The 12601-nt window shown below is 57.0% G+C and overlaps 2 protein-coding genes across 3 annotated transcripts in view; one reads left to right on the top strand and one right to left on the bottom strand.

Annotated features, from left to right (window-relative positions):
* Positions 1-3: 3 nt before the first annotated feature.
* MEX3D (mex-3 RNA binding family member D) lies at positions 4-8261 on the top strand (the record flags this gene model as incomplete). The annotated part of the gene is made up of 2 exons (XM_019657184.1): positions 4-274; positions 6021-8261. Coding segments are annotated over 2 exons (1653 nt in total), but the record flags the coding sequence as incomplete, so codon positions are not given.
* A 2892-nt stretch (positions 8262-11153) lies between these two features.
* Positions 11154-12601, bottom strand: part of PLK5 (polo like kinase 5 (inactive)) — a 16225-nt gene continuing 14777 nt past the window's right edge. The window contains exon 14 of one of the 2 annotated variants that reach the window (XM_019657368.1): positions 11154-12022. In XM_019657368.1, the coding sequence (XP_019512913.1) occupies positions 11827-12022 (196 nt within the window). In that variant the 3' untranslated portion in view covers positions 11154-11826. The remainder of the gene's footprint in view (positions 12023-12601) is intronic. The other variant, XM_019657379.1, reaches the window with a different exon arrangement.

Genomic DNA, 12601 nt, shown 5'->3' with positions numbered 1-12601 from the left:
GGCGGGGCCGCGGCCAAGCCTGCGCCCCCGGACAGGTCCGAGGTGGCCGTGGCCCCGGGCCCGCTGCCGGAGCCCGACGTGAGTCCCCCGCCACCCCGGCCGTCGCCGCCCGACGTATTCGCGGGCTTCGCGCCCCACCCCGCAGCCCTGGGCCCCGCGACACTGCTGGCGGAGCAGATGAGCGTGATTGGCAGCCGCAAGAAGAGCGTGAACATGACCGAGTGCGTGCCCGTGCCCAGCTCCGAGCATGTTGCCGAGATCGTGGGGCGCCAGGGTGAGTGGCCACCGTCGGGGGCGCCGCCCCGGGGATCCCCGCGCCGCTGCTCCGGGGACAGGGCCTCTCCAGCCCAGCCCGCGGCCACACCCCGCGTGGGCTCGGGCCTCAGTGGCCGCCTGTGCGCCTTTGTCCTGCCGCCGGCCGCGGAAGAAAGTTGGGTGCAGCCTGCGCTCCTCCCCTGCACGCTTCGGCCCCGTCGCTGCCTTTGTCCGGGCGCCTCCAGCCCCGAAGGGCCCCCGTGCGCTGCCTAGGCCCTGGGTTCTGCCATCCGGGGACCGGGGCCGGTGGAGTGGGGGGGCTCTTCACACCCCAAACAGACATGGGGGTGCCCACTCGGGGTTGGGGGGCGCTTAAACAGGGTCAGAGGGAAGTTTGGCTGCACAAAGAGGGTACATCCTGACTTGCCAGCCTGCTGGGGGTGGGGCGCAGGACAGGATGAGAGAAGGTCCCACCCTCCTCTTAGGGACAGTCAAGAATGTGGGGTGTGTGGAAGGACCAGCTGTAAAAGCAGCTCCTGGGGTCCAACCCAGTGGCCCTGGCCTAACAGGCTGGTGGACAGCAGGCCCTGTTTGTGTGGGGGTCCGGGTAGTAGCATTGCCCTCGAGTCCCTGTGGCTGCCCCATTGTTCTCTTTGTTAGAGAGCCAGGCTGAGATTTACAGGGTGACATCAGGCCGGCTGCCGCTCATTGGCCCTGGAGCTGTGGGGCGGGTGGAGGGTGGTGGGCAGTGCCGGCCCAGCACACACCCACCCACCCTATTAGCTGGCCTGCCCACCAGCCTCAACTTTTTCCTGCCTTTCTGCCCACACCTCCTGTTCCCTGCTGGCTGCCAGTGGTCAGTCAGGTTCTAGAACTTGGGGTGGGGCCTGGGCAGGGCTTGAGGTGGGGCTTGCAGGACTCTCCTCAATGAGGGGTCCTGGCCTCTGCACCCTTGGGAATAGGAGCCAGAGAAGGGTGGGTGTGGCTTGAATTACAAAGTGACCTGTCATCCTCACCATCTCCACAAGCAGAGGACCACAGGGATGCTCTGGACATGGCCCTCTGCTACTTCCGGGTAGGTGGGGTGGCTTGGCCAGCAAGCCCTCTGGTCATTCATTTGTCCTTTGCATGTGTGGACACAAGGAGGGCAAGGCATAGTGCCATCACGAGTGAGAGTGAGAGAGGAGGATAGGTCACTCTGGACAGGCAAAACTACACCTAGGCCAGACGGTTCCACTCTACCACCCTCTTGCTGCCTTCCCATGTAGGCTCTCCATGTCCCTGACCCTGTTCCCCATAACTGCCCTGGAACATGTAACAAGACAGTTGCCATGTACTGACTGCCCAGAAACCTGCAGATGGGCAGGCATGGAAACAGGCCTGGGGGCCATTTGCCCGAAGTCACTAAGCTGAACTGCCAGGCAGTGGAGCCGGAGGGAACGTTCTGTGTGAATATGCGTGTCTTGGGACCGGAGACTCCTTTCAGAGAGGACTCGCCACATGGTGGGTGGTGAGAGTCAGGCAGAGGACATCGGACCTGTGGCCTTGGGTTGAGCAGAGTGGTGTCCAGGAGGTGGAGGAGGAAACCTGGGGTCTCAGGCTCCACTCTCACCTCCTGGGTGTGCATTTGGGACCCAGTTGTTGGGTGTCAGCCTGGTAGTGGTGGACAGCAAGGCAGACTCTGGGAGTATGGTGGGCCCTGAAAGTTACCCTGTAGAATGGGGTGACCCTGATCAAATGAGAGCCCCTTTCTGTGGTGGGGGGACAGTACCTCCCTCGGGTTTTTTGTGTGGATTCTTAAGCAGGATGCTGGTTGTAATCCTGGGCTGGCACCCAGTAGCCACCCCACAAGTGGGGTGCTGGGTACTGGGGAGGGGGCGTGGATGCCGGATGGGTTGTATCACCCCAGCTACAGAACCATCTGTAGCTCCCATCCTCCCCACCTGGTTCTTAAGCACACCCTGAAAGACTGTACCAGTGCCATCCCCTCCCCTCTTACAGTCACCCATCCTTCTCTCCCTGCTGTGGGTCCCTGGACACCAAGCCTGCCCCTTCTTACTGCTCAGGCTCTCCCCAGTGCAGGGAGCACAGCCTGCCCTGACTCCCTCATTTCTGTCAAACCCCAGGTCTAGGGCCACCCCTTCCCCAGAGGGCACAGAAGGAGGAGGCAGCTGGATGTGGGGCAGGGCTGGGATTTGCACCCTCGTCTCTTTGACTGTTCCCTCCCTGCAGGAAGCCGGGGTGGTCCAGGACAGAACTCCCACCTTCCAAAGCTCCAAGGTTGGTGGTGGCGGAAGTGACACCATTCTACAGACAGGAAAACTGGGGACTCAGAGAGGATGTGGGGTGGGCCTCTCCCTCCAGCCGGTCAGCACAGGCCATCTGTGAAGCTGGTGCACACTGGCCATGGGTGATCTTGGGCCCATTCCCTTTCCCCTTGCCATCCATGCCCTGAACCCTGGGCAAGTCCATGTCCATGTCTGTGACTGTGACCAGAGCTGGGCTTGGTCACTGGGTCTTTAGCACTGCACAGCACAGCGCCTGCTATGCCTTCAGGAATGAGCAATGCTAAAGGTAGGGCTGTGACTCGCAGTCCCGGGTCCCCTCCACCATTTTCAGGCTGAGGATCATGGACTGGGACTGGCCCCCTCTTGGCTGGAAGAGGCCTCCTTTGTCCACTGGTTTCCCCTACCCTCCCCTAGAGCTCCCACACACACACACACACACCTGGCCCCATCCCCAGGAGCATCGGGTGCTCTTTCTGGTGGCCAGGGACACTGAGGGGGTGTTGGGGTCCATGCTTTGGTGTTCTTGTCTATCCACTGTGGGGCGTACAGAGGGGTGCCCTGGCCTGGGTTGGGGGCTCCTTGTATTGGCAAATGTGTAGACCTGCCCTGCCTGTGTAGGGCTTTCTGTGTCCCTGTGTCACAGACAAGCCAGCTTCCCCGCAGATCACCTTACTGTGACGAGGCCCAGCCAGGACTGCAGCCCACTTTGACCCTGCTTAATTGTGGGAACTTGTCCCAGCCCTGTCCTGCTTCCTGAACTCTGTCCCCACTCTTCACCCAGCTGGAGCACTCCCCTAGCCTGTCCTCCTTCTCAGGGCGGCCCCCTCTGGTCCCCCCGCCCCTACCCCCTTGAGGTTTCCTTGATTTATGTAGCCTGTGGTCACCCGTGGAGCCTGGTTCTCTGGTGCTCGGCACATGAGTGTGACCAGGACCCCAGAACAGGGTCTTATATGAGTGATGGGAGGCAAAAGACTGCCCCCATCTAGGCTTTCATGGGGGTTATCATCCTCCCCACTTTGAAGGGAGGGTCCGGCTGCAATGGAGTAGGGGTTGCTGGGGCCTGGGGCAGGACAGAGCCAGCCTCAGAGGCAGTCACAACACACCCGGGGCCAGTGCTCAGGAATCTGCATTTCAGCCTGTGCCCACCGATCGTTGGTGGGGCTTGGCCCCTGTCACAACCCACTCTTGCCACACTGTCATCCCCATTGGGGAGAGGTGTGGCCCGGGCCACTCATGAGTCTCGATTACCTGGACTGGGCAGTCCCACCCACTCAAGCTCTGCCCCCTCTCAGGCTTTTGGCATTGGTGGGGTTTGGGGTCCTCCCAGGCCCTGAAGGCTCCACACAAGGGGAAGCTGCATGATCCCTCTCTCCTGCTCTTACCCACCCAAGAGACCCATCGACAATGAGTTTCCCAGCCTGGCCGGCTCCAGCCTCATCCAGCTCTATTGGTTTGAGAACGAGGTCTGCTAAGGGCTAGCAGAGGGCCCGGATGATTCCCTGCCCTTTCTTTGGGCTTTGCTCTCCTCCCTTCAACATGGCTCTGCTAGAAGCAAACATCTAGGGTGAGGGTGTAATAGCCGACCTTGAGACCCACGAGGGCTAGGCGTCTGCCTGGGGCCAGGCCCCGAATCTGTGAAGCTGGATGTTTCAGCCCTCCTTTTATAGATGAGGAAATGGAGGCTCAGGAAGTTTACCTCAAGGGCCCAGGGTAATCCCCAGTACACCAGCCCTTAGAACACAGTCCCCCGGCCTCAGGGCATTCAGAAAGTCAGACACGTTGTAAGCAGAAACTGGAATCATGCTGGGGTCTGGCCCAGTCAGGATGGGCTTCTTGGAGGAGGGAGGGACGCCAGATTTCAATTTGATGCAGAGAACATAGAGGACTAGGGGCAGCATGGCCAGGGCAGGGAATAGCTACAGGAGAGGGGCAGGACTAATGTGTGTGATTTGAAAGCCACCCCCCACCCCAGCTGCCAAGTAGGGAGGGGAGCATCTGGGCAGGAGTAGAGGAAGCTGCAGGTCAGAGTGGTTTTAGTGGGGTGCCATTTTGGCAATGCTGTTATGGCGGACGAGTGACTCAGGACCCAGGAATTGGGGCCTGGAGATGCAAGGAAGGCTGGAGCCACTCTCTGGGAGATTTCTGACCCCTATTCTACTTGATTTCACTCAAAGTTGTGAGGGGCTCCTGTCTTTCTTGGCTCGGGTGAAGCCACCCAGGGACATTTCCTGCTGAGCAGCTCCCTAATCCAGGCCCTATCTCCCTGATTACTTCCTGGGTAAACCCCTGGTCCAGCTAACTTTGTATCTTCTTCTACAGTGAAGTTAGCAACACTGTTATTCCTCTCAATGCTACCCTCTGTTGTATTGACACAATATCCCTGTATCCCTCTAGCCTCCCCAGAGCCTGAGGTGGTGGTGGGGGGAGGGGAGAGGGTCTCCCAGATTTCTAGGCCTGGACTCAGGATATCTCAGGCCTTGTGGCTGGGGGTTGGGTTATCAGGGGACCTGGGCAGGTGCTGCCATCAGCATGACTGACCCCCGCCCCCCCATGGACATTCCTGCACCCCTCCACAGGTTGGGACCCCCCCATGCTAGCCTGGGCAGTGAGGACGAAGCTACAGTGCTATGTCATTGTGTGTTCCCAAGCGTCCCTCAGAGGCCAGGACCACCCAGACCTTTGGAAGTGTCCTGATGTAGGCCCAGGAGTCTACATCAGGCTGAGACCTTGGCTTCCCTTGGGATGAGAGGGTCACTTGTTCAGAAGGAAATCACAGGTAGCTTCCATAAATGGAGCCTCAGTTTCCCTGCCTATCAGATGGGGAGTTGGTGTCAGAGGGTCTGTATTCATGTCCTAGGACTGACATAAACTGGATGGCTTGAAACAATAGAAATTTATTTTCTCACAGTTCTGGAGGGTAGAAATCTGAAATCAAGGTGTTGGTAGGGCCACGCTCCCTCCAGAGGCTCTAGGGGACGATCTGTCCCATGCTCTCCCAGCTTTTGGTGAGACTGCCAGCCATGCTTGGTGTCCCTTGGCTTGTAGCCACATCACTGCAACCCCTGCCTCCCTTGTCTCTGTGTACCTGTGTCCCTCCTCTTGTTATAAGGACACCAGTCATGGGATTCAGGGCCCACCGTACTCCAGTGTGACTTTTAACTAATTACATCTGTGGAGACCTTATTTCCAAATAAGGTTCCATTCTGAGGTTCTGGATGAACATGAATTTTGGGGGACACTCTTCACCCCACAACAGATTCCTTCTTGCTTTTTTGCCAGCCCCACAGGCGCGGAGGAGCAGAGGTGAAACAGAGGCCACCCAGGTGGGATGGGCAGGATTTGTTTCTGAGATTAAAGCCTGCAGGGGGTACAGCCCACATGTGGGGGCTCCCAGCTGGCTGGCCCCTGCAGCTGCTGCCCTGGAAGGGCTTTCACAAGGCAGAGGTCCCTGTCATCACTGTGTCCCCTCCTCCCTAGGGTGCAAGATCAAGGCTCTGCGAGCCAAGACAAACACTTACATCAAGACGCCAGTGCGAGGGGAGGAGCCTGTCTTCATCGTGACCGGCCGTAAGGAGGACGTGGAGATGGCCAAACGTGAGATCCTGTCGGCTGCCGAGCACTTCTCTGTGATCCGCGCCACGCGCAGCAAGGCCGGCGGGCTGCCTGGCGCAGCACAGGGCCCACCCAACCTGCCAGGACAGACCACCATCCAGGTGCGCGTACCCTACCGCGTGGTGGGGCTGGTGGTGGGGCCCAAGGGCGCCACCATCAAGCGCATCCAGCAGCGGACACACACATACATCGTGACGCCAGGGCGTGACAAGGAGCCAGTATTCGCCGTGACGGGTATGCCTGAGAACGTGGACCGGGCACGCGAGGAGATCGAGGCACATATCACGCTGCGCACAGGCGCCTTCACTGACACAGGCCCTGACAGCGACTTCCACGCCAATGGCACCGACGTCTGCTTGGACCTGCTCGGGGCAGCTGCGGGCCTCTGGGCCAAGACCCCCAACCCAGGGCGGCGGCCCCCCGTACCCACAGCCAGCCTCCGTGGGGACAGTGCCCTGGGTGCCCCGGGGGGGCCTGAGGCCTTCTACCCAGGAAGCTGTGGGGGACCAGCGGTACCAGACACAGGCCCCACCAGCCCCTACGGTGGTTCAGGTAATGGGGGTTTCACTTTCGGCGGCGATGGCCCCGGGGCCCCCACAGGGCCACCCGCTCCTGAGGACTGTGACTTTGGCTTCGACTTCCTGGCACTGGACTTGACCGTGCCTGCCGCAGCCACCATCTGGGCCCCCTTTGAGCGCACTGCGCCCCTGCCGGCCTTCAGCAGCTGCTCAGCGGTCAACGGGGCTCCCGTGCCGCCCACCCCAGGTGTCCGGCGCAGCAGCGGGGCTGGCACCCCGCGACACTCGCCCACGCTGCCCGAGCCCAGCGGCCTGGGCCTGGAGCTTCCGCTGGCCCGCCGCACCACGCCCGACCCAGTAGGTGTCCTGTCCTGGAGGCCCCCTCAGGGTTCCCTTTCATCTTTCTCAAGTAGTAACAGCTTCTCCACGGCCACCTCGCTGCCCAGCAGCTCCTCAGCCTCCTCATGCCCCTCCCTGGACTCCAGCACCTCCGATAACAGCCGCAAGCCCTCAGCCACAGCGTCCTCTGGGTCCGTGGCTCCCACCTCCGCCCCGGCCCTGGCACGGGAGTGCGTGGTGTGCGCCGAGGGTGAGGTGATGGCCGCGCTGGTACCCTGTGGCCACAACCTGTTCTGCATGGACTGCGCCGTGCGCATCTGCGGCAAGAGCGAGCCTGAGTGCCCCGCCTGCCGCACGCCCGCCACCCAGGCCATTCATATCTTTTCCTAGCGGGTCACCTCATCGCGCCCGCGGCTACCAGGGCTGTCTGCGGGCGCAAGGTGTGGACGCACTCACTCTCTGGGCCGGGGTGGGGGAATAGAGGGGGGAGGGGCAGGGGCGGAGGGGAGGGCAGCGTGGCCAGTGTTTACAGACAAGCTTTAACTCCGGTCCCAGGCACGGAGACGGCGGCCCAGTGGCACCTCAGTTCTTAACAAATAACAGTATTGAGTCGACAGGTTAAAATAAACCAGAGAGAAAAGGTCTGTTGCACTTTTTATTTGAGACACACACACCCCGCCACCCCCACCCTCACCCCCGTGATCTTTTTAAGAAAAAACACGATTTTTACAATCGGTTGTCCTTTTCTATGGCATGGATTTCTGATCTGACAGTGTTGTTTTTAGGCGGTCTCAGCCTCTACAGAAAGTTCCACCAGGAGGATGGTGACATTTTTACTCTCCATTTTTGAAGTACACCCTTTTGTACTTCAGCCCCGCCCAAGCAGAGGGGGACGGGGTGGGGGTGGGGGTGAGGGGCATCCCAACCAGAAGTTTCTTTTTTTTTAATTATTAGTCCCCTTCTGCTGTGGTTTATGTTGTCAGTTTTTAAATTTTTTTAAATTGTTTTTTTTTTTAACTTTTACTTTTTACCTCTTGTGTATATGTAGCGAATTTATAGGGAAATATGTACTTTATGGAATAAATTTTAAGAACTAAAATATATTTTATTTTAAAGTAACGGACCTTTAATCTTACACAGCTAAATTACTGATTATATATTTGCTGAGCTGACTTAAGGGTTCAGAAAATTGTATCAAGAGTTTTATTTTTTGACTCCAAAGCCTTCTTAATAAAGTCTTTTTACTACATGTGAGCCCTTGGTGTGGTGTGGGGCCGGTGGGCTTGGGGGAGGGGCTCTCAGACCCAGCTCCTCGGCATCCCCCCATCTTCCAGATAAATTAGGGAGGGCCCAGGGTACCCCCATTCCAGGCTTTTCTGCAGGCCAGGCGCTGTGCCCTGTTCCAGATGAGGGCATCCAGTTTGTAGGGGGAGGTAGTCCAGCCAGGTCCCCCTTTCCTGAGACTCAGGTCCCACACATCCCTGGAGACGGCCAAGTGTGAGGCCAGCCATGGCCACTGTGGAGGTGGCAGTGCCAGGCAGTCTCTTCCCAGGGTACCTGCCCAACTCTGTGGTATGTGGGGGGCGCACAGCCCCCAAAGGATGGGGTCAACCTGCCCTTGTACACATGGGGAAGCAGGTCTGGGAATCTGCCCCCTGTGATGTGTCCTAATGACTCCCAGTCCCCAAAGGACACCTAAGTGATGAGCCACAGGCATTGGCCCCAATTCACCTTGGGTCTAGTTGGGAGCAGAGGACCTGGCCCATTTGGCCACCAGACAGTTCTTCAGGGCTGGGGTTGGCTCTGAGGAGGAGTGGGGTACCAGGGGTTCAACTGTCAGTAGCCGGTGGGCACCAAAGTTCTGAAGGACATAAGAAAGCTCGAAGGTAGGGAGGGTGGGGTATGGGATGTGGTAACAAAGAAGTGCCCAGAGGCTAAGGTCCCCATAGGCTGCTGGCCTGAGGAATAGGTAATGAAGAAGGACCTGGGGACAACCCACTAGGCGAGCTAGGAGGCATAGCAGAGCAGCCTGGAGGGCTTCCAAGAGGAGGCAGGGGGCTTGGGACAACATGTCAGGTGGGGCAACAGGAAGGGACAAGAGCAGCCACAGATGGACAAGGAACCTCAAGGACAGTGAAACCAGTGAGTGGCAGCCACATCAGGCCCTCTGGCTGAGTGGAAGCACGTGGAAGGCCGAACCTCGTCCCAGGTTGCAGAGCACGGGGTAGGTCTCGAAGAGCCACACACACTGGGGGTTCCACCCCAGCCCTCCCTGGAATTTTCCCATCTGTAAATTGGGGTGCTCTCATGTCCACACTCCTAACTCTGGTGAGGCTCAGGAGTGGTGCAGTGAGTTGAGTCGTAGCCCAAAAAAATAGGTCCCCTAGAACCTGTGATTGGGACCTTATTTGGAAAAGGGCGTCTTTGCAGATATAATTAAGGATCTTGAGATGAGGTCGTCCTGGATTGGAGTGGCCCTAAGTCCAATGATGAGTGTCCTTGTAAAAGAAGAGGAGAGACAGACACACAGAGAGATTTCCAACTCAAACACGCAGAAGGCTATGTAACGATAATGACGATGAGGCAATGACTGGAGTGATGAGGCTACAGGCCAAGGGAAGCATGAGCACCCCCAAGCTGGAAGAGGCAGGAAGGACCCTCTCCTGGAGCCTCCGGAGGAAGCACAGCCCTGCCACACCTTGATTTTGGATTTCTGCTCTCTAGCATGGTGAGAGAACAAACTCCTGTTGTCTTAAGCTGCCCACTTAGTGGTAATTGGCTCCAGCAGTCATGGGAGACCAGCACTGGTGGGTGGGCAATGCTTAACCCCGGGCCTGGCACACAGTCCAGCAGTGGAGTTCCACACAGCTGCAGTGGCCCCAGGTGACCTCAGGTGAGGTCAGTGGAGGCTGCAGGGAGGCCAGGCTGTGGAGACCACAAAGAGAAAAAGAAAGAGCAGCTCCTAGCAGCCAAGGGGTCAAGAGGGGTGGGAGTGAGTTCTTAGGAAGGAGGTGGGGGCTGGAGCCTGAGCAAGAGTCCCGAAGAGAGTGGGCACAGTGGCAGAGAGAGGGGTGGGGGGTAGGAGGGGTGTATGTGGGGGGGAGAGGGGGTCTGGGGTCTGCAAGGAGTTAAAGGGCATTTTGGGGTGGCTTTGCATCTGCACAACCGCATGTGTGAAAGCTTGTCATTTTGCTGCTGTAATCTGAAGATAGCAGAGGCACCTCAACAGTGCCCTGGGTGCCTGAGAGCTCGGCAGAGGAGGGATGGGGATGAGGTGCCTGGATGACCGGCCAGGGGAGGGTCAGTCCCAGTGCTTGGGCCCAAATCCAGAGCTCTCTCAAGGGGTTTCTGAGAGATGCAATAGTAAATGGGGGTGGAGCCCCAAACCAGGGGCAGGTCTGTCCCCCATGCTGGTCTGAGAACTTTCTGTCCCAGGACTTTCCAGAACCATTTGGGGGTTGTGCTCACCCCACCCCCACCCTCATCCTCACCCCCGCTGGAGGCTTGTGAAGCGGATGAGAGGGAGGTTAGAGCTGCTGTTGCCCTCAGGGCAAGGTGGCCAGAGGTGGATTCTGGAGCTTGCCATTTGAGGCTCTGGCTCCAGCCAAACCCCTCCAATGAGTGCCAAAAGCCTCCTCCTTTGTTTAAGCCACAGGGAGCTGGAGCAACTCAAACTCATAACCACCTGCAGGGACTGCATCCCAGCCAGGGAGATTCGAAGTGGATTTTTTTGCAGCAAAAACACCTACCCTGTGCAGATAGCTTTTCCACGCCTCAGCACACTCCGGGAAGCCAAAGGCCTGGCCAGTGTCCTGGATGCAAGCTCTCACCTTGTCACTTGTCTCTGTTGATTCACAGACTCAGCACAGCCCCCCTCACCCCTGGACCCTCCCCTTTACCAGGAGAAAGCCACATTGGCTCATGCTGGGCTTCCCAACAGAATTTAAATGTTGATAGTCACATGTGGTTGGTGGCTCCTGTATTGGACAGCATCTCTCTAGAATGTTCCAGTCCAGCACGGTGGAGGAGAACTTTGTGCAATGATGATAAGGTTCTAGATTTGCACCTTCCAATACAGGAGCCGCCAGCTCCACGGGGTGACTGACCATGAGATGGGGTTTGTGCAACTGAGAGAGCTGAGTTTTTCTTTTATAGGACTTTAATTTAAATTCAAATAGCCACAAACAAAAAAGGGAAAAGTAGCTAGGGAAGCTATTTGCTATGCAGACTTTGAAATATGTTTAAAGCCAGGGAAGCAGCAAGGCTTCTGTGCCCTGAGATTGTAAAAGAATGTGAGTGAGTGGAGGCCCTGATCAGAGTGGCCCCAAAGCAACAAAGGCCACAGAGGCGCAACAACTCCTAGGCTGCTATGGTCTACAGAATAACAGCCACAAAAAAGCCTCTGTCCTAATCCCCATGACCTTTGAATGTGTCACCTCACGTGACAGAGGGACTTTGTGGGTGGGATTAAGTCAAGGCCCTGAGATGGGGACGACCCTGGATTACAGGGAGGCCCAGTGTCATCACAGGGTCCTCATAAGAGGGAGGCAGGAGGCTCAGAGTCAGAGAGATGGAAGAGGCTGCACTGCTGGCTGTGACGATGGAGGAGGGGCCATGAGCCAGGGACATGGTGCCTCTAGAAGCTAGAAAAGGCTGGAAACAGTTCTCTCTGTGGCCACCAGAAGGACCAGCCCTGCCCATTCCTGGGTTTTAGGACTTCTGATCTCCAGAGCTGTCACATAATAAATTTTAATTGTTTTAAGTCACCAAGTTTGTGGTCATTTGTTACAGTAATCAGGAAACACACAGCTGTGTTAAAAGTTGATCCAACTCCTTGGAGGAATGACTGTTTCTATGGCCTGCCTGAGGCAAATACAAAATAAGCCTGAACATCTTGTGGTGTCAGAACATAAGGACATGCTCAAAAAACCCCACAAAGATCGCATGTCCAAGCGATCCAGGAGCCACCAACTGAGAGAACTCCCAGTGGCAGAGCTGAAGCAATTCATCCTAGAAGACACAAGACACTCAGTTATTTTATTTTATTTTATTTTATTTGTAAGATTTTACTAGGGAATTGCGTAAGGGGAACAGCCAAGTTGTCCTTCAGACTTAGTTCTGGAGGGCGCAGCTAGCTCAGCTCCAAGTCCAGTCGACATCCAACTGCCCGTCGGCAGCTCACGGCCACTCAGCTCAAGGTGCCGTGTTCAATCTTAGTTGCGGGTGGGCCTAGCCCACCATCCCATATGGGAGTTGAACTGGCAACCTTGTAGTTAAGAGCACGAGCTCTCACCAGCAGGGCCATCCTGCCACCTGTTGGCAGCTCAGCTGCAGCTCAGCTCCAGCACAGCTCATTTGCCCATGTGGGAATCAAACTGGTGACCCTGTTGCTCAGAGCTCACAGTCTTAACCAACTGAGCCACTTGGCCGGCCCACACCCAGTTAATTTGAGTTTCAACTAAACAAGTCATTTTTTTTAGTGCAAGTTTGTCTCAAATATTGCATGGGGTATCCTCCTACCTAATGGTGATTCATTATTTACCTGAAATTCAAATTGTACAGGCATCCTGAATTTTTTTTTAATTATTA

This window comes from Hipposideros armiger, unplaced genomic scaffold (genome assembly GCF_001890085.2).
Source record: "Hipposideros armiger isolate ML-2016 unplaced genomic scaffold, ASM189008v1 scaffold_275, whole genome shotgun sequence".
NCBI lineage: Eukaryota > Metazoa > Chordata > Mammalia > Chiroptera > Hipposideridae > Hipposideros > Hipposideros armiger.
This window is presented reverse-complemented; position numbering and strand designations above follow the sequence as displayed.